At 40.4% G+C, this 21,570-nt stretch overlaps 1 protein-coding gene and 1 long non-coding RNA gene across 2 annotated transcripts; both read left to right on the forward strand.

Moving 5' to 3' along the window:
• Positions 1-3,555: 3,555 nt before the first annotated feature.
• On the forward strand, positions 3,556-5,541 carry LOC139204123 (uncharacterized). The gene is made up of 2 exons (XR_011584416.1): positions 3,556-5,284; positions 5,329-5,541. It is a non-coding gene; the product is annotated as an uncharacterized lncRNA (long non-coding RNA).
• A 926-nt stretch (positions 5,542-6,467) lies between these two features.
• On the forward strand, positions 6,468-20,822 carry LOC139203559 (actin filament-associated protein 1-like 2). The gene is made up of 16 exons (XM_070833365.1): positions 6,468-6,483; positions 12,561-12,695; positions 13,995-14,072; positions 14,276-14,334; positions 16,101-16,209; positions 16,293-16,510; positions 16,662-16,841; positions 17,045-17,134; positions 17,999-18,068; positions 18,168-18,421; positions 18,493-18,605; positions 18,738-18,855; positions 18,943-19,030; positions 19,825-19,991; positions 20,165-20,275; positions 20,783-20,822. Exons 1-16 carry the CDS (start codon positions 6,468-6,470, stop codon positions 20,807-20,809), a joined length of 1,833 nt encoding a protein of 610 aa, XP_070689466.1. The 3' UTR covers positions 20,810-20,822.
• The last annotated feature ends 748 nt before the right edge of the window (positions 20,823-21,570 follow it).

Raw genomic sequence — 21,570 nt, forward strand, 5'->3', positions numbered from 1 at the left:
GCTGCACACGTGAACTCCACCTGTTTAAAAGCAGAGCTGCCGAACTTCTGTTTAATAAGCTTCACTTTCTAGATGTCTGTGGAAATGTGTTATTAACAAAAAAAAACAAACAAACAAACTGCAGAGCGAGCACAAACAAGCAACCTGCAAGTCAAAATGTGGGGTTCACAGAGCAGGTTTTAGAGAGAGCTACATTTAAACACACCAGAGAAGAAGAAGAGCAGTTAGGCATCTTCCAGGATTTGTGATCCTTTTAACTCCAGAGGGTCTAACCTGGAAGTTAAGAGTCGTCCCTATAAAGTTCGGGCACACCAGCATTTTAAAGGACAAGCTGAAATGAAAAATGCCTTTTGAACCCTTTTCGATCACATCCCCCGGTCACGCAGAGTGCTGCACGGAGGACGTATTTCTAACCAGGAAGTTAGCTTCGCCCCGCTTCCCTCAACAAAAAGCCAATGGGGATTTCCCCCACTGGATTATCGCAGAAAATCAACTCTCTGGCAAACTAAAGTTTATGATATTTACATGTTTTGTTCAGCAAGATAATCATCTATCCTTTAATGGTGTCTGGGATGTTGAGATATCGTCTAGATAACCTTGAAGTAAAAGTACTGAGTTCAGAATAATATATATCATAATTATCAATGCATTCATGTGTTTATCACTTTAATGCTGCAGCTGGTAAATGTGGAGCTGATTATACACAGTTTAGTGCTTTAATCTACGATAATACATCATCATTTATTAGTTGATTTGTATTTTTAATTATTAATCTGAATCTGCAAAGGAACAAAATTGATCAAATACGATATTTGTATTCATATCATAGAGTAAAAGTACTATGCTTCACTCTAAGTTGTACTGGAGTAGAAATATAAAGTAGCAGAAAATGGAAATATTCAAGTAAAGTACAAGTAGACTCACAATACTCAAGTATATGTAGTTACTTTCCACCACTGCAAGTTCGGTGTATTTCGTGTAGAATCGCCTGAACTCGTCATCACTGGTGTGACCCGGCACGACGTCTCAACACTTCCTGGTCGGCTCTATCAGCTTCTCATTTGTCTAAAAGCTTCTAAAAACTTTGTCTGAACTGTGAAAAAGCAGCCAGGATGTGGAGGTAAAGAGCATTTTATATGTGAAGCTCAGATGGTGGGGGAATTCTGGGAAATGGAGTTAATGCTACTGTTGACCTTCACTGGAGGTTACATGTTAATCCTGCTAATTTCAACATTTAAATAGTTTCCCATTTATCAGATCAAATATTGAACATCACAGCTTCTGTAGGTGCGTTTAGACTTGATTTTATCATGACGCTCATGAAGCTACAGACAGATCGATTTCTGACGTTTCAGATTTATTTCCATCAAACTGGATTTATTTCAAATCAAGTACTGGAGCAAATATTTTATTATCGAGCTTCCAGCTGCAGTCGGGCTTTAAAACAACATTCCTGCTGACTCTGAGTCAGTCTTCAACACAGATTAGACGCTGACTGTTGCAATATGCCTGTTAGCGATGTTTCAAAAGGATCTTTCCTATTGGCTTAGCCAGCTATGATGTCATAAAGACGGCATTGTTTCCCAGCACTGAAAAGAAAAACAAGGAGACAGTTTGATCACAGGCTGATGTCCAACATCGAATCCAGTAGCAGGAAGCTAACACTCAAACTTTGTCTTTAAAGTTCACAGTTTAACATTTCGAAAAAGTGTTAAAAAAAACAAGCTAAACTCATCAAAATGTATTTATTTTATTGATTTACTGTCTTCCTCCTGGAAAGATAGTTACTGTCAACATTAAATTTAGTTTCTTTGAAAGGAACAACCTTAAAAAGCACCTTTGTGACGGCTAAACATGAGTTTGACGTGAAAATGTCCAAACGCCGCTTGAATCTTTAGCATGAAACAGTTGAGCTCTATAAAGGTCAGTACAGTTCAATAAATTTGACCAGTTTTAAGCTAACCAGATTCAAGGGCTTTCCACTTAGCACTTAGCATTTAGCACTTAGCGTGGGGCTAACAGCTCCCTTAGCCCCGGGCTAAGGTAGCTTTCACACTGACACTATCCTGGCACATTCCACGTGGGCTAACCCCGACTTTAGCATTGTTATCCCCTGAAAATCAACAAGCACAGGGCTAAAAGGTGCTCGTGTGAAACAGGGCTAAAGTAACCAATGGGATTCAAGGTCTTATTGTTACAGAGTAATGAAATCACACAACCATCTGGATGTAAACATCAAAGTCACATGTTCCAGTGGACACAATCCAAAGCTCCTAGAAGTGTGAATCGTACAGATCAGATCGGCAATGTGAGCACTTGTTCTTTTAGCAGAATCAGACTAGCTACTAACTGTATAAAAGTGTTTAGCATGATAGAGACTAGGTTGTAATGGGGCTGGGTTGAGTTCCCCCGATGTGCCGATCTGATGTATAGCCCTTACGACAGCTTAATGATGTGTGTGTGATAAGGCAGTGGGTTAGCCCTGGGCTAAGAGCATGCAGTGTGTAAAGAGTCTGCAGTCGTGTTAGCTGCTCCGTTATGTAGCCAAATGCTAACCCCAACATGCTAACATGCTCACCGTGACAATGCTAACATGCTAACATGCTAACATGCCTTTACCGTGGTCACTATCTTGATTTAGCATGTTAGCATGCTAACTTTAGTGAATCAGTGCTAAACACAAACCAACATAAACCGAAGCAATCCAACATAATATATTTATAAATTCATGCTCATATATTGTTAATTTGAGGAATTATTTGTGGGTTTGTTGTGTCTATGAGACATTAGAGGTGGTCTGGAGGACTCAAATCAAATTTCATATCAGGATGGAGCAGATCAAACCTGCTTTTTTCAGCTGTGATGAAACTGTCTCCACTTTGTTTTTTCTTTGTAATACAGCAAAAGCCACTGCCCTGTTTTATCTAAACACACTGCACACACACACAGATATACAAAAACACACTTCTGAGACATGGTTCCAGCGTAGAGGATCAATAATAACCTTAAACCCAGAGCTCGGAGCAGAAACACAGCTTAACTCTGCCTCTATACGGCTCTGGTTTCTCCAATAAGCAGGTTGTAGACATTTAGTGTTGCTTAGTGACCAAATGATGTGCAGCTATTTTTTAACCTACATAGAAAAGTGGCATGTTTGTTATTAAAATCTAAATGAAAATGTAAAATCATTTTAAAAAGTGAATTATACCAATACACAAGTTTTCACCATTGAAGACGGGGTGATGGAAAACAGACAAAAAGGATTTTACAGAGGTTTCCAACCCAAAGGAGGACAGATGGATTATGGGAAATAACTGGAGGACATTTTTCAACTCAACACCAAACTTGAAGAGAACTGAACTGACGATCGTCTCCATCGTTAACACACTTCAGTACATCTGTAACGACTTCAGCACAAGTTATATATCTAAAAGAAATACTAATATACATCAGCATCATATCGGATCTCCACCAACATTGATGAGTTCAATCTGAGCTGCACATTTAATGAACTAAAAGCAACACTGGCTTTGATCTAAAACTAAACCTTGATCTGAATGGACAATTTAAAGGTGCCGCGTGGAGGATTTTACATTTAACGAATCAAACTAATACAGATTGCTTCGTATTATGACTGTAAACAAATGAGGCCTCCAGGTCTTTAGTTGATCAGACCTGGTTCATGCAGATGCTGTTTGCACCCAGCTGTCAGTGGTCCACAACACTATTCGCTCAGGTGTTTGTTGGAAAGAAGACATTTTGTGTTTATTGTACTTTTATGTTTGTATATTTGACTTTTTATTTTAACCTTTTTTATTTTAATTCTAAATCTCGACCAAGTAGATTTGACTGAATGTGACTGAACACTGATAATGATAAAAAGGAAACTGAAATATAGAAGTTAACAAATAAATTAATGTAATTTACTGTTGATCTGACACAGGATTTAAGTCCTGCAGCTAAACAATTCAGCCACCACACCTACGTTAATCTAAATAAGTAATTAATCGTTCTTTAAACTGCGTAACCAGACTGGATGTAAATACCTGAGTAGTGGTCATCTGGCTATTTGCTTTTGGTTGGATTCAGATTCAAATTAGAGACATTTACGAGTCTTTATCTGAAGGTTTATGCTCCTTCCTGACGTAACCAGGCCGTAACTCTGCTATCTTGTGTTTGTTATTACAATAATTTTACAATATGATGTTAAATTCATTCAGCTGACACTTTAGTCCAAAGAAACTTCATTGGTTCTTATAATTAACGGCCAACCAGCTCTGCCACCTGATCTGTCAGTGTTTCCAGCCATTACTCTGTTGTTTTTGTATTAATGTGATTTATTGAAGGTAAAATTTGAGCCGCGGCGCCTTTAAAATTCAGATTTCAGCAGCTCAAGACCTGCGTGAGGTTTAAACTCAGCTCTGTAGAGTCAGTCCGAATTAATTCACTCTCACTGTAAACGCCAAAATCACCGCTGCCACATCCTGCATCACACACCACCATGTCTGCCTCGCCACCACACGCTTCCTGTATCTGTGGAAAAAAAACAACAAAAAAAGACTGGGGGGAAAAAAAAAAGATAAAAAGAAAAACAAACACTGGATGATTTGTCAGTTGGAGTGAGCGAGCATTGGTCACTTTATGTTGAGATGATTTCCTTTATTCTTTCTTTTCTTTTTGTTTTGAGGAATGATTCTGACGCTGTTTGACGATACTGAGAGGATTTACGCTTTGTTCTGATTGGTCGTGTGTAGTTAGAAACAGGAAGTGGGTTGCTGTGACTAACACCATGATGACACAAAGATTGTTCCACGTTTTTTTTTTTTTTTCTTTCTTTTTGTACATTTTTAATTGTTTTTTTCTTTTCTTTTTTTTTTTTTTAAATCAAATTATTTTGACACGGAGGGCGACTTCGTGGAGGCGTGTCACCGTCAACGTGTCTGATGTTTTAACTGCTGCATGCATGATGTCATGACGATGATGTCATATTTTTTAGTTTACCTTTAATTAAACAGATTTATCTGAAGTCAGATGGAGGTCAGACTGAGGTCAGACAGAGGGCATGCTAAGGTCAGACTGAGGTCAAAGGTCAGACTGAGGTCAAAGGTCAAGTTGAGGTCGAATTTAGGCCAGACTGAGGTCAGATGGAGGACAAACTGAGGTCAAGCTGAGGTCAGAGGTCAGATGGAGGTCAGACTGAGGTCAAATTGAGTTCAGACTGAATTAAATGGAGGTCAGACTGAGGTCAGGTGGAGGTCAGAGGTCAGACTGAGGTCAAATTGAAGTCAGACTAAGGTCAAATTGAGGCCAGAGTGAATTTAAATGGAGGTGAGACTGAGGTCAGAGGTCAGACTGAGGTCAGAGGTCGTTGGCGGTGACCCACCTGTCCTCCAGCCGCCCTGCTGCTGTACATACTGAACCACTGAATGACAATTTAATTGTTGTTGTTGTTGTTTTCATATCTGGATGCAGGTGATGTAACAAATGAATGGTGATGTGAATGATTAACCATGAGTTACAATAAAGAGCATTTCTATTTGCTTTGTGGAGACTGTGTCGACATTTCTGTATTCATGTGATTCAAAACAAACTTTTACTTTTCACTGTAGAAATATCGTTCACAGAATTAATCTTACATTTACCAACCAGACCAAAGGCACCAACAGGGTCCACGCTGGACCAATTATGCAACCCCATTTCCCTCCCGAGCTGTTGTGTGAGCTTGTTCCTGGTGAGACGCTCCAGAAAACAACAAAATGTGCGATCGATTAAGCTGCACATAGGCACTGTGATGCTTTGAGCTAATTGCTAACATGCTTACAGTGACGATGATGACATGCTAATGTTTTGCACGTATCATTTTTATTGCCATGTATAGATTTACGCTGCTTGAATGGCTAAAAAGTTTTTATAAAAAATACTCAAATGAGTCATTCAGTATTAGGGGGCAGTCACATACTCTAATTATGGATGTGGTCATTTTAGTTTTGCATTAAATAGAAATACTCAAGTAAAATACCTCAAGATTGTACTTGAGTAAATGGACTTATTTACATTCAACCACTGATTTTCGGACCACAGTGGAGCTCTGTGGCAGAGAGGAGTGAGATATCAGGCTTTGGATACGCCAACAATCCTGGTTAGCTGAGTTTGGCTCAGTGCGGATGTTGTTTTTCGCTCTCTCTCTCCCTCTTAATGACATAATGAGTGTGCTGGCCCGTCCTCTCTCTCCTCCCTCATGTGTTGATGTCAGACTGAGGCAGGACTCGGCCGTCAGAGCTGAAACTGCCCCACTCTGAGCAGACAGACAGACAGACAGACAGACAGACAGACAGACGGAGTTCACCAGGGAGGAAATCTCCTCTTTTTCCTCTGTTTCTGTCAGTTGTTTTGATGTTTTTGACTCTTCAGCCGAGACATGAGACTGAAGATCAGCGGCCACTGAGACGACAGACAGACAGACAGACATGGACAAACAGAAAGGTACTGTGTTCACTCTATTATACAGTAACATCATAAGAAAAGAAAATACACACATCACAGGAAGTCATTTACTCTGATATTGTTGAGTATTATCAGCAACATTTACATAAAGTATCAAAGTAAAAGTGCTCATGATGCAGAAAGAATGTCTCAGATTAATATCACTGCTACATGAATGTGGATGTTTCTTTTTTCTGCTGTGTCAGTTGAAGCTTGAGCTCATTTTAACTGCTGTGTATCCTGTGTGGTAGTTTAATCTACAGCAGTGCATCATGGTCTATAAGATGATCATGTGCTTGTAGCAGCGTCGCCGTCCCGTGCTGTGTGACGCTGATCCAAGATGGTTTTAAATAGTTTATTCATCTTAAGAAGGAGGATAAAATGTATCAGCCCATAAAGGAATTCTTTATCCGTCAGTTTTTCACAAACAAAATCACCAAATCTGGTGAAACATAGTTTTCACTGGACGGGAATCTGAAAAGTAACTAAATCTGTCAGATGGATGTAGTGAAATAAGAAGAACAGTTTTTTCCATTGTGTTTGGTTTTTATTCGTTTATCAAGGAGGAGAAACTTCTCAGCCCGTAAAGGAACTCTTCATCCGTTCTAAGTTTATTTTCTTGATTTTAACATTTCATAGAAACGTGACGAGAAATTAATATTCAATACAAATCTCCATCTTGGACAGTAACAACTGTTTTATAGTTTATAATTTATAACATAAGTGAATGCGAGTTCATTGTGAAATTTAAAACTTTACATCTTTCTATATAAGAAATGATGTAATTTTTTGTGAGGTTTCTACTGTTCTGTTATTTTATTTACAGTTTGTACAGTGTGTGTTTTTACCACACTATAAAAAATGAAGTGCCTCCACTTAACATTTATTAGCCGTTTATAAACATTTAATAGATCAATTATCACACACTATAATGTAGCTGTTACCAGATATAAGGACATTTTTAAGAGTTTGATAACGTAAAGCATTAATCAACAATTATAATCTCCTATAAAGACATATTTTTTATATTATTACAGCCGTGTTTTACTGTAAAATCATTTATTATCCGTTTATTCAGTAGTTTCCAATTATGAATGTCTACAGGAGGAGTTATTGTTGTTGAAAAACACATTCATTGACACAAGGTCAGGGGGCTTTAGGGTTCATCCTCTGGGGAGCAGGAATCAGATCAGGACATTTCAAAGGAGGACAAAGAGATGAACCTGTGTGCTGGTGAGAGTATCACCTGTGAACACCTGCTATCTGTGGTGGTAGCTGGTGACTCATGTGTCTGCTGCGTGTGGAGTCGTTATCACTCTGGTGGTATGTTAACTACGACAATCGGAAACACCCGTCCGTCCTCCTCCTCCATCATCATCATCATCATCATCATCATCACTTCCTCCTCCGGCTGCTCTCAGGAGACCGAGCTAATCGACTGTTTAGATCCAGACTGACTGTGTACGAAGTCCCCAAACCAACTATTTTAGCTTTTTTCTCCATTTATTGTTTTGTCTCTCATCTAATGACATTAAGTGTGTTTCCATCGGGCTGAAGCTAACAGACCTTTGGGACTCCCTAAAAACTTTCACCCATAAACTGCCAAAACCGTAACCGTAGCAGTTGTTTGTTAACGTAATCTTTGCCTTAAACCTGACATTAATCCCACAGGAGAGCTCGTTCCTGACTGTGACTGTAGATACGTTCTTATAATGACCATCATAACATTACACTGGAAAACATGCACAACTAAATAGGGCTAAAATATATTGACACATATTTAGACGGATGACATCATGTCCAACAGCAGATGGAGGATCTGGATTCTGATAGTAATGTTCACAAAGCAGACTTACATGTTAGCTTTCCAAAGGTGAGAGATCGAATATACAAACTACGGAGAAATATGAATAGTAAATTAACAATAATAATAATAATGATTTATTCTATTTATAGAAAGCTTTGTTAGAAACTCAACCACACTTTACAAAAAGTTAAAAATACAAACTAATAAACTAAATTCTGCCGTCGTACTTGACATGCATCAAATTAACTGATCCAATATTGTGTGAGTGTATTATTCAGTCTGCTTTAATTACTTTTCCAATCTTTAAAGATAAAACTTGCCCGTCCTGCAAAAACCACTTAATCAAGATGAAATACCACATTTTTCTGTTGAAGTAATGTTTGTTAGCATAGCATGCGTCTGTGTTTGGTTTATAAATGTGTAATTAATTAACAACCTACACACATTTTATTATGTTTATTAATGGACAGTATTTGTCAGCAATCATATCTTCTCCAATGAAAACATTTTACATCACAGCTGTGTTTTACTGTATTGTCATTCGTGATCTGTTTGTGCAGCAGCCGCCACCGATGCATCAGTAAACAGTTACATCTGCGTACAGCTAGTAGTTATATGTGCATCATATGTCTTCTTCTCCTACAGCTGCATGTCCTCTGTGTAGTGGTGAGGAGGGCTGAACCAGCAGCTCACTAACGTAAATGTTTCTGCTTTTTCTATTTATACCAACCAGAGGATGAAAGAGAAGGCTGCTCCACACCCTGCAACACACACACACACACACACACACACACACACACACACACACGCTCGTTTCCATCACTTTGGAGGACATTACATTGACTTATCCTACCTCTAACCTTAAACTAAGTCCCCACAATGTGAGTGCGTAAACAGATTTATGTCCCCACAACACCAGTAGTACATGGTTCACACACACACACACACACACACACACACACACACACACACACACACACACACACACACACACACACACACTCTCCACCAGTCAAATGTGTTGATGTGAGTAGTATAGAAGAATAGTATGAAAGTATTCTGGTCTCTTGCTGACAGCATCTCGAGCAGTTGGTGCATTTATTCGGTTGTTTGTTCTTCGGTTTGTTTCTTTTTCTTGTTTGTTTGTCAGTTTGTTCATTTGTTTGTTGATGAGTTAGTTTGACAGTTTATTAGTTTGTTTGCCCTTCTGTTCACTAGTTAGTTAGTTTGTTGGTTAAAGTTGTCTTGAACTGAAAACAAAACAAGACATTTAACTGAGGACAGAGATGAAGAATGGGCATAAACACAGAGGTTTCTGTCTGTGTTTAGTGAAATAGATGTAATATACATATAATATATTCTCTTCATGTGCTATTAATGTTGTAATTGTTGATTTCTCGGCTGCAGATGCTGTTTTTTTTTACGAGAATTAGATCATCTGCTTTTCATTCAAATGGACAGTGGACTTCATTTACTGTGTGTGTGTGTGTGTGTGTGTGTGTGTGTGTGTGTGTGTGCGCTGCAGCATCAAAGCCAGAGACAGGAAGTAATATTGATGATCAGATAAGCACCGTTCAGTAACCCAAACTCTTTATTTCTCCGTCCTGCGGCAGCAGTCTTGGTGTCTCCGAGGTGTTTTCCTCTCCGCACACAGAGTCTCTCTGTTGCTGTTATTGTTGTGGTTAAAGTGTTGTGGGTGTGCGAGCTATGTGCCGCTCAGTGTTTAAAACAGCAGCGGGCCGATAAGCAGAGCGGTAGGATCCTTAAAATCAGCAGAGAGGAGTTAATCAGACACGTTTAACCTTCGTCTCCCACTCGGCTCAGAGTGTGAATGGACTCGCTCTGTCTGTCTGAATGGAGCTCAGAGACAATCACCGTCTGTTTTCCTCTGCGTTTTTTACATTCTCCCCTCCTTCTCATGATAATTCAGACCAGTTCTGAGACCAGTTCAGTCAAACCCCTTCAGCCTCATTCACTCAAGTTTGGTTTTAATCAGCAGCAGAAAACAACAGAAATACTGTGAAGACGTTTCAGCCGATATAATCGACGCCGTTGTCTGCGTCTCCAACCGGGTCAATAATATTATATGAGATGAGAAAATAAGTTTGGAATATATTTCAAAACGTATTGTGTTTTAGGATGTTCTAGTGGTCAACAGTGCTGCTCTATGGGTTCTTTAGATGGTTCTAGTTATGCTGTGAGAAGTTTTAGTCATTAAGGATGTTCTAGTGGTTCTTTAGATGGTTCTAGTCATGCTGTGAGAGGCTCTAGTGCTTATTAAGGATGTTCTAGGTGTTCGTTAAATGGTTCTAGTTATGCTGTAAGTGGTTTTAGTGCTTATTAACCCCTTGAAGGTCCTCAGAAATAATCACGTTAAAGATCCTTACACACATAAATGTGTATGCATAAAAACAAGCCATAAAAATGTTAAAAATCTTTCTTTTTTTAAAATTTTTTTTAAATAGTTTTTTAGACCAGCATCAGCCCTAATCATACATATCAAATTTTAATTAGTTTTTTAAAAAATTAACCCTTAAATTGCCATGTTTTTGTCATGATGCGCATCATTTTATGGTCTAAAATACACAAAAAATACATGAAAAAAATTGAGAACTCTGAAAAATTCACCATCTTGCAAAATTATAAGCAATATGCATGAAAAACTGATAAAATATGCTAAAAATAAAAATCATAACACACTAGAAAGTGCTGAAGACCCTCAAAGGGTTAAGGATGTTCTAGTGGTCCTTTAGATGGTTCTAGTTTTCTTAAGGAGGTTCTAATGGTCAGGGACTTTCAATTAAGTTTGAAGTGCTTCATTTAAGTTGAATTTTTTAGGAAGTTCTTGTGGTCAGTGATGAGGTTTTGAGGGTCTTTGGTGGATCTGGTCATGGTGTAGGAGGTTCTAGCAGTCATTTAGGAAGTTCGTATTTTAGGTTTCACTGGAGGTTCCTTAGATGGTTCTTGATGTGTTTTAGAGGATTAGTGGTACTTTAAGATATGCCAGTGGGCCTTAAGGAGATCTGGAGGGTCTCCACCACAAGCATCAAAACATTGTTTCCTCGTTCCACACAGTTGGAGAACGTCTGATCAAGAGCTCTGAAGATGTTCTGGAGGCTCAACACACTGCATGTCGGGCTTTATGTTCTGTACATATTAAGTGAACCACAAATTTCCTGCTTTAATCCATTTCCTCCTTTTTCTCATTGTTTATATATGGAATGATGTAACACACACACACACGCACACACACACACACACGCACACACACACACACACGCACACACGCACACACACACACACACACACACACACACACACACTTTATTCTGTGTTAAACATTAGCATCTTATCAGTGTGTAACCTCTCACATCAGGTAACATGTGAAGGCCAGAGCATCTGGATACCTGCGAATACCTGAACAGGTGAAGTCAGCTCAGTGTTCAGGCCTTTTTCATTCACTCATTAACAGAGTGAACAACAAGAACAGCTCGATTTGAAACAGACAAATATCACATGAAAATGATCCTGATGTATAGAGATGAATTACAGATGAATACAAGTCTGTGCAGGAGAAGAACAAATCTGAAGAATTATCCAAAAACACCGAAGGCCTGATAAGATCGTATTAATCGTAAATAATGACAGAAAGCAAAACCACAGTGAAAACAAGTTAATATGAAGTGTGGACGAGGAAAATACAGGGTTTTGTGTTCTTATCTGTGTGTGACGGAGGACTCGCAGTCTTCGGTGATCTGAGCTCTTTACTCTTCTGAAGTTGAAACACAAAGTCGGTATTCATTCACAGAAAGAGAGAGACAGCAGCTTCATTCATGACGTGGACACCGACTGACTTTATGGTCGTTTCATGTTTGTCGACCTGATGACGACAAACCGACCCCCCATCAGTTTCTGTCTGTTCATGAGTCACACGACACTCAGAAATAACCAAAAACAGACAGAAACACTGATCTGACTGATTTATTTTATAGTTTTAAACTTGTTTTGGTTTGTAAAGAAGATAAAAAGTGATGATGAGGCCTGATGTGACGAAGATCAAGTAGTTAAAAATACATTTGTGTTTGTTTTGTGTATTAATGTGAGGAAGGTTACTGCTCCACACAGATCTGATGATTTTTCATGTCAGGATTAATTCACTGAATCTAGTTTGTCTGTCTGTCCTACCTGTCTGTCCTCCTGTCTGTCCTCCTGTCTGTCCTACCTGTCTGTCCTACTTGTCTGTCCTACCTGTCTGTCCACCTGTCTTCAGTGCTGGCCAAGCTGATTTGGGACCTGCAGTCCTTCCTGTCTGTTCTGGACTCAGAGAACCTGAGTTACATCGCTCAGGCTCAGAAGAAATCCATCTCAGAGCTGCTGTCCAAGCTGCAGACCAACGACACTCCAGGTAGTAACACTAATACTTTTACTACTACTGATACTACTACTGATACTACTACTACTACTACTACTACTGATACTACTACTACTACTGATACTACTACTACTGATACTACTACCACTACTGATACTACTACTACTGATACTACTACTACTACTACTACTGATACTACTACTGATACTACTACTACTACTACTACTGATACTACTACTGATACTACTACTACTACTACTACTGATACTACTACTGATACTACTACTACTACTACTACTGATACTACTACTATTACTACTACTACTACTGATACTACTACTATTACTACTACTACTACTGATACTACTACTACTACCACTACTACTGATACTACTGATACTACTACTACTACTGATACTACTACTACCACTACTACTACTGATACTACTGATACTACTATTACTACTACTACTACTACTGATACTACTATTACTACTACTACTACTACTGATACTACTACTATTACTGATACTACTATTACTACTACTACTACTACTGATACTACAGATATAACTGATACTACTGTTACTTTGACTGGGTCCAAACCTTTGAATCCTACTAATCCTCCACTAACTTTGACATGAAACATCTAACCCTTTGTCATGACCCGTCCTTGGGTTCTTGCTTCTTTATTTCCTGTTTTATTTTGGTTTCTTACCCTTTTCCCCCTCGTTTCTGGTAAATTCACTTCCTCCCATTGTGTGTTTTCCCACCACCACTGCTTGTGTCTCCACCTCTCCCACCTGTGTGTCGTTACCTGCCTCCCCCAGTGTTCCTGGTTCTGCCTCTGTGTTGCCCCTCCTGGATTTGTTTGCCTTCTCCCTGACTGCCTACCCGTGTATACCGAATCTGCCAGTAAAGACTTTTACCTCATCTGCCAGTTGTCTTATCGATTAACGATCAGCCAATCAACACAGCAGACGGTCTGTGCATCAACATTATGGTTTGTTTTTTACAGACAAAACCAGTGTGTTGGTTTGTTTACACATCAGTGTAGACTGAGAATAATAATCTCAAAGTGCTTTATGTGGTTAACATGTGGTTCTGAATCAAATCTGACCCTCAAGATAAAAACAAAATCAAAGAATAATAATAATAATGTTATATGTAGGCTGCTGTTAGTACGCCTGAAAACAAAACATTTATTTTCTAATCTGGCAAATATTCACAGTTAAAACATTTGAAATAGTTACTGAACGCAGCTGAAGTGGCAGCAGCATGCAGTTAGTGCACTGAAATATAATTTACCTGGTTTGTCTGCTGTGTTTCTAGTGGAAGATGCTGAGTACATGATCATGAGCTGTCCGTCATCGTCTCCTAGCAACGAGCCGACAGACACACCTGGGACAGGTAACGGTCAGAAACACTTCCTGATGAAACATTTAAAACATTTTACAACATTTTAGTTTTTTTGTTTAAGACACACAAACATGTTAAAGTGCAGGAGGAGTTATTGTGATGCGTTCAAGGGCTGGAAAATGAAACCTGTGTCCCAGAGGCCTGTTGTGTGAGACATAAAGGTTTGTTTGTCTGTTTGTCTGTTTGCCCCGAAGGTGTCCGGTCCTCTGAGCTGGTCTTAAATCAGGACTCGTCTGCTTGGCTGAGAAACATAGTGAGTCAACAAAGGGTCACATTTCTGTATTAAGTGGTGGAGTAGAAAGTATTACTAAAGTAAAGCACAGGTACTGAAAGGTGTTTTGCCAAACTACAGGTCAAGAATGAACTGCAATGCTTTATTTAGGTCAAGTTAACAATATAATATAATATAATATAATATAATATAATATAATATAATATAATATAATATAATATAATATAATATAATATAATATAATATAATATAATATAATGTAATATATAATATAATATAATATAATATAATATAATATAATATAATATAATATAATATAATATAATATAATATAATATAATATAATATTTAGTAGTATACTTTTGATACTAAGTACATTTTCTTGATTAAACTTTTATCTAAATACCTTTTTCAATGCAGCATAGTTTTTATAAAGCCCCTTTCACACATGCAGTCCGTCCCTGAACTGCTCAGGAACGTTTTCTCCATGTCGTCGTGTGTGAATAACTAATAGATTCACACCTGAAGACCTGGTAACATTTCAGGGAAATCACCGGTGACTTCTTTACGGTTGCCCTGTCGATGCTCTTGCAGCTGAATTAATAACTAACAAGCAATAAACACATTGCTGGTTTTATGAAAAAAGGGCAGTGTGCAGTGTTTGTATGGGAGTGAGTGTGTGGCTGGATCGGGAGGAAAAAGTGCATCAGTAAATAAACGATGAAAGTTCCGGTTATCGATCAATAAAGGCTGCACTGTGAAAAGGCACGAGGCGGAAAAGTTGGAAAGTAATTTACCAAGAAATATCTGGTCTTTACGTTGTTTTTTTTGCTCTCCTGCACTCCTTGACCTCACAATGGTTACAGAAAAGTGGTCGGGAGAGAAAAAAGGGCATTTTTTTAGATAAGAGGAGGAGGAGGAGGAGGAGGAGGAGGAGGAGGAGGAGGAGGAGGCTGGTTTGTGATGTGGGTCAGTAATGACAGACTGAGTCCTCCTGAGGTTTGGGAGGAGACGGCAGGGTTACTCTGTGCGTGTGTGTGTGTGTGTGTGTGTGTGTGTGTGTGTGTGTGTGTGTGTGAGGGAGTGACAGGATGTTCAGTGTTTACATATGAGGCCATCTCCCCTCTGTCTGCCGTCCGATTGGCTGAGAGCTCTGCAGAGGCAGGAAGTGGTCACTGATGGCGGCTGATTAGCATCTGGTCTACGTGATGGATGGACAGAAACACACACACACACACACACGCAAATTCTGTCTCTTGGGATTTTTTGTTCACATGCAACTAATTTACACATTATGTTGCGTTCACTGGCAGCGTTTATCTCCAGTTTACTTCAGTGTGTGAATGTGTACAAAGGCTCTGATTAATGTCCAGTTTAAGTCTTAAAGTCAGTGATGACTTTTTCAATATTCAACCATGAACTGAACCAAAGTGTTTGTTCGTCTGACTTAATGATGAGGAATGATTTGGTCCAAAGGAGGCCGGAAACCAAACAATGGACTTATTAAGGAAGCTGGATCGGAGTGCAGTGACAATGTTTCTTCAGTAAAAAGTAAAAAAGGTTGGGAACCACTGGACTAAACTAGCTGACTGTATATCAAGTTGTTTAAACCGTCTCCACCTGCAGCAGTTACAACAGTAACACGCTGCTCTAACATTGATTCATTCAGTATCAATAACCTAATAATGTCAGAATCATATCAGTCACAGGAGACGTTTTACTTCTTCCACCACCAAAAGACCAAAATCCAGAAGTGAATGTGTTCAACGTCCTGAATTTACCCCCAGGGCCCCGTGGTGCCGCCCCTCCCTCCAGGCGGCCTTGGAGGTGATGATGATGAAGACACCTACGAGGAGGCTGAACCTTACGTAGCCGACACGACCACCTCTAACACTGGTATCCACACACACACACACACACAAAAAACACACACACACGTTGTAAAAACTGATTGTAAAGACTTCTTCGTCCTCCCTCAGAGAAGGCGGACTCAGACAGCAGTCACTACGAGTCGTACGGCGAGGAAGACGAGGAGGAAGAGCCTGTGAAGGACAGAGCTCACTACATCCAATGGAGCGCCTCCCAGCCCTGCCTGAGACCCGCCCCCGAGTCCCGCCTGTGTGGCTACCTGTGGAGGAGGAAGTGGCTCGGACAGTGGACCAAACAGCTCTTCATCATCAGGAACAACTCGCTGCTGGTGAGGTCAAAGTACCTTTACTCAAGTACTGCACTTATCTATCTATCTATCGTAGTGCTTTAAAAACCAACGAGAGTCCGACAGTCAGAGGTGAAACATGGATTTGTCTTTACTGATATCTCCCTTGTGTGTGTGTGTGTGTGTGTGTCAGTGTTATAAGTGTGTGCAGGACCTGCTGCCTCACCTGGAGCTGAACCTGCTCGGCTGTCAGCTCGTCTACAAGTCCAAGTGCAACAGGAAGATCCAGCACCAGCTCAAACTGGTCCTACTGGGCTCAGAGACACTGGTGCTGGGCTACAGCAGCTTCCAGCAGGCCGACGAGTGGAGGAAGGTCGGCCACACACACACACACACACACACACACACACACACACACACACATTACAAACTTCACATTTACTCAGACAATTTAAATTACATCTTTACTGAAGTATTTCTTTGTTTTACTTTTTATTTAACGTGAATTGAGACGTTAGAGACGATTAGTGCAGAATGACTGATACAGTATTGTGTTTTACATGCTTGTGCCTGCAGGTGATAGAGGAGGTGAGTGTTGGAGGTGCAGCAGAGACTCAGAGCTGCTCGTCTCTGATCAAACCATCAGACCAGCGGCTGTCCTGCAGGGTGAGACACACACACACACACACACACACACACACACACACACACACCAGAACACCAAGCTGTCCTTTTTTTTACACTTTTTGTTTCATCAGTAACAAACAACATAATTCAGATAAACGTTGTTCTCTCTGTGGGGCCGAGACTGTGAGGACAGAAGAACTCAACACATGTGAAATAATGCACGAAACAAAGACGGTTAAAGATTAAAAAGTATTATTGTACAACAGCAGGAGACGAACCTCAAAGAACCTGAAGTCAGAGAAAAAGCAGCTTTTAGTTCAAGGCCGAGCACAAAAAGTGAATAAATCATAAAGCTTTGATGCTTTCTTGCTGATTTACTTTCACACAGTTCAAGTAAGTAATAGAGGAACACACACACACACACAGTTGTGTTTCACTTCAGAGGATACTACATTCATGTCCTATAGACTTATTCTAACCATAACCACTTAAACATAACCTTAAATTAAGTCTTCACCATAAAATGTAATAATTTATGCTGTGGGGACTTTAATTTTGTCCCAAAAGGGAAGGCGAGTCCCCACAATGTGAGTCTGTAAACAGATTTATGTCCCCACAACATGCGTAATACATGGCACACACACACACACACACACACACACACACACACACACACACACACACACACTGTATGTTTGTACTAACCCCAAATTAGTGAGGATTCTTGTCAATATAGTAAGTTTGTGAACCCTTAAAATAAAGTAAAAACCAACACAAGTGTCTCATTAAGGTGTTTTTCCACCACAAACGTGTTCATTGCTCCGCTGGACAGAATCTCATTGGACTCAAACAAGGTTATAAAACACAGAATGTGTTGTTTCTCTACATGTTGTGTCTCCTCAGTCCTGTACAGTCCAGACCGACTCTGAGGAGGAGAAACCTTCGGCTCACTGCAGCCTCAACAAAGACAAAGGTGGGTTAAGATTAACGTGTTTAAGGAACATTTTATGACCCTGATTCTCTGCAGCGGCGTCCGTTTGGTAAAGTGACCCCTGGTGTGTTTGACGGGCAGGTTTCCTGAGCGTGCTGATGAACTGTCAGTGGCAGAGTTTACTGTGTCGGGTGGAGGCCGGTTTACTCAACATGTTTGGAGAGGAGGAGGAGGAGGAGGAGGAGGAGGACGACGGAGGAGGGGAGGTGAAGAGGGAGCGGTCGCCTCAGTACACCGTCCAGCTCAGAGGGTGTGAGGTCAGAGCCGGGCCCGACACGGACCACTCCTACAGGATCACACTGAGCGCGCTCGGTGACCAGGTGGCTGTGCTGGAGGTCAGTGGACACAGCAGGAAATGTAAACAACATGTTTTTTTCATTCATTCACGTGTCCATCCATCCTCCAGGTAAGTAGTTCAGGGGAAAAGGAGCGATGGCTGAAGCTGCTGCAGGACGGTGCTGCCAATCACAGTCGCCATGACAACAAGAACAGCCAGGAGCACACAGGTGGAGCTCTCAGGTAAGATGGTCGCCACAGTATCTTACCCTCCTGGCGGCGCTGCGCTAAATGCTAGCTAACCATTCGTTTGACGCAAACCACCTCTGATTGATCTTCTTCTTCTTCTGTGGTGGTTTTGTTTTCTCTCCTCAGTGGGCTTCAGACTCGAAGGTTTCCCACCTCCAACACCTACATGGACGACCCCTTCCACCTGAGTGGAACAGGCCAGGACCAGCCCATATACTCCAACACCTCCATACTGGAGCACATGGTACGCTCCGCATCCTTTAAACTGTTTTAAGATGTGCTCCACAGGTTATGACAGTAATAAGGATCTCTGTGATGTCCAATCTTTCAGCTCCACGGCCCTCAGGATTCAATTCTCTACAGCTCGGTGTTCTCCAAGCACTCAGTGACCTACAGCAACACCGTCCTCACCAGCCACAGTGAGTCCCAGCGCATACAGAAACTCTTTTCTAACATAAAACTCCCTTAATCTAACCTTCTCTTCCCTGATTGGTTGTTTGGATCAGAAACAATTAGTCAGATATCAGAAAATTAACGTGCAACTCTTTTGATAATCAAATGAACATTTGAGTCAGTAACTTTACTTTAATATTATTGCAAACTGAATATCTGTTGATGTGTGACGGTCGGCACACTCTTTACCGCTCTGAACACAATTAGCGTCAATGCTAATGTTCATTACTCATAATGATCACTAAATTATTAAGACTCTGTGGTTCTTCACAGAGCAAATATCTGGTCTGATCTGAGTTCAGTTTGTTATCACACGTTTCTAGAAACACAAGTTATTGTCTTCTAAAGTACTAATTTGAAACAGGCCTACTTTTACTTTGAAATAAGATAATAGCGTTCAGAACAAAGTAGAAAAGAGTACAAATATATAGAGTGCAAATTATCACACAATTCAGAAACATTTGTCGTTAGTTTTTTGTCTGTGTTTCAGTTCAAGCAGCGGTCCAGATCAGCAAAGCTTCAGGCCAAAGTACAACAAATCTAAACTTTCGGTGCCCCCCCCCCATCATGAGTCCAGAGCCGAAACAAATCACAAAATCTTTCATGTGACTACGCTAAAAGCTGGACAAAACAAGACATTAAATGACGACACACTGGGCTCTGGGAAACTGTGTTGGACATTTTTGGGGGGCTATTTTATCTGTTTTAACACCAAACAGCTGATAAATGACTGAATCAATAATTGTTTTTGTGTTTTCAGACAGGAAGTCAGTGGAGGTGGAGCGAGGCGTTCAGAAGTTGGAGCTGACCGGGAAAAGGACGGTGCAGATGAGGGCGGGTTCAGAGACCAACCTGGCGTCAGCTGGGAAGCAAAACAAACGCACCTCTTTCAGACAGTCGCTGGCCATCTGCACTGAGCGCGCTCAGGTAGGAAGAGCTGTCACAGGTAGCTCTCTGGTGCAAACATCTCAATGTGAAAATAGAACAAGCAGCAAAAGTCCCATTAAGACAGATGAAGACCATCAGTCACCTGTATATACTGTGTGCACCACACTGGGTTTTTGACTGCTCACTGGTTTCACTGGTCTCTGCTGGTCCAGGCGGGTTTCCTGAACCCTCTGCTGCGACGGACGGCCTCGGCTAAAAACTCTCTGAGACGAGCTCCTTCAGCACTGTTCATCGAGCATGGAAAGGTTTTCCAGAGGAGGAAGGTGAGACTCTCACACAGACACTGATGTTAGCTGCCTGCTAAAGCTTCTCTTTAACTACATTAAGCCATTAACTAACAACTCAAGTGCAGTTTCCTGATCTCAGATCATTTTTAGAGAGCTGACAGAGGGTCAACATTTAGTCACTTTCATGTTTTAGTCAAAGTTTAGTTAAAAGACTCTAGATTTTTTTTTATTTTGGGGCAAATCATAGTAAATATAGTGAATTATTACAGTAAACTGTGGCACAGAGCATGCATGAGGCAGTGGACTCCCACCACTTCCACTACGTCACTGACATCATACAATGTAAAAGGTTCCCCAGGTGAGAAAATGAGTAAGAAAAGTAAAAGCAAAATAGATTTTATCTAGTAAAGTAGAACTTGGGGTTTCTTAAGTTACTCTTTAACAAGCTGCTTACATCTAACACATGACTTTAACAGAAGACAGATGAACGTTGTTGAAAACTGTATCTGTTGTCCAGTTCATCAGCTGCGGCTGTTTTCACAGGAATGGGAAACCAAAACTGCTGCTTGACCCCGATCGTCCCGTCCCGTCTGCAAACTACCGTCCTCTCAGCTGAAGATTTAATTCAAAGTGACAAACTCTGAGCTGTTTCCTCCAACTACATGTCCGTGGTGTTTTCTCTGACTGCTCAGTGACTTTAACATGTACAACACCGTGATCCAACCTGAAGTGATCAAACAGAAAAACGCTCCGTTATTTATTACACCAGATGATTAGTTATTAGATTATGTTGGATTAAAGCCGAGCAATGACCACATTTAAACAAATATGCCACCAAAATCAATAAAACCGATGTGTTGTGTTGTTACGTTGAAGCTTACTTTATGTTTTCGGCTGTCGGACGACGTAAAGATTGTCATCAGGTGTACAATGGTGCAAATACTCTTAATTTAGTGTAAACAGAAGCACACGGGCGGCTGTTTTTGGACTTTTTCTCACAAAATGTTGGATGTTTCCTCTCCAACTGAACACACAAGGAAAAGAACTCACACTTTCTTCATTAACATTTCTTGTTTTTGGTTAATTTTGTCCATTTAAAGGCTTTTATGTGTCAATAAATCACAGCGGTGGACCTTTTTCACAGAGGACATGTTGCTTTGTCGCGGGAGGAAAAGCTCAGGTGTAGATGATCAAATGAATGATGGCTGAATTCCATTTAGCTGCTTAGGTTTCAGGGTGCAGGCCTCTGTTAACACCTGTGCTTTTCCTACGAGGACACGTCAAAACATCTACATGTTGGTATTTAAGGATCCTGTGTTCTTCCTGTAAGA

This window comes from Pempheris klunzingeri, chromosome 7 (genome assembly GCF_042242105.1).
Source record: "Pempheris klunzingeri isolate RE-2024b chromosome 7, fPemKlu1.hap1, whole genome shotgun sequence".
Taxonomy (NCBI): domain Eukaryota; kingdom Metazoa; phylum Chordata; class Actinopteri; order Acropomatiformes; family Pempheridae; genus Pempheris; species Pempheris klunzingeri.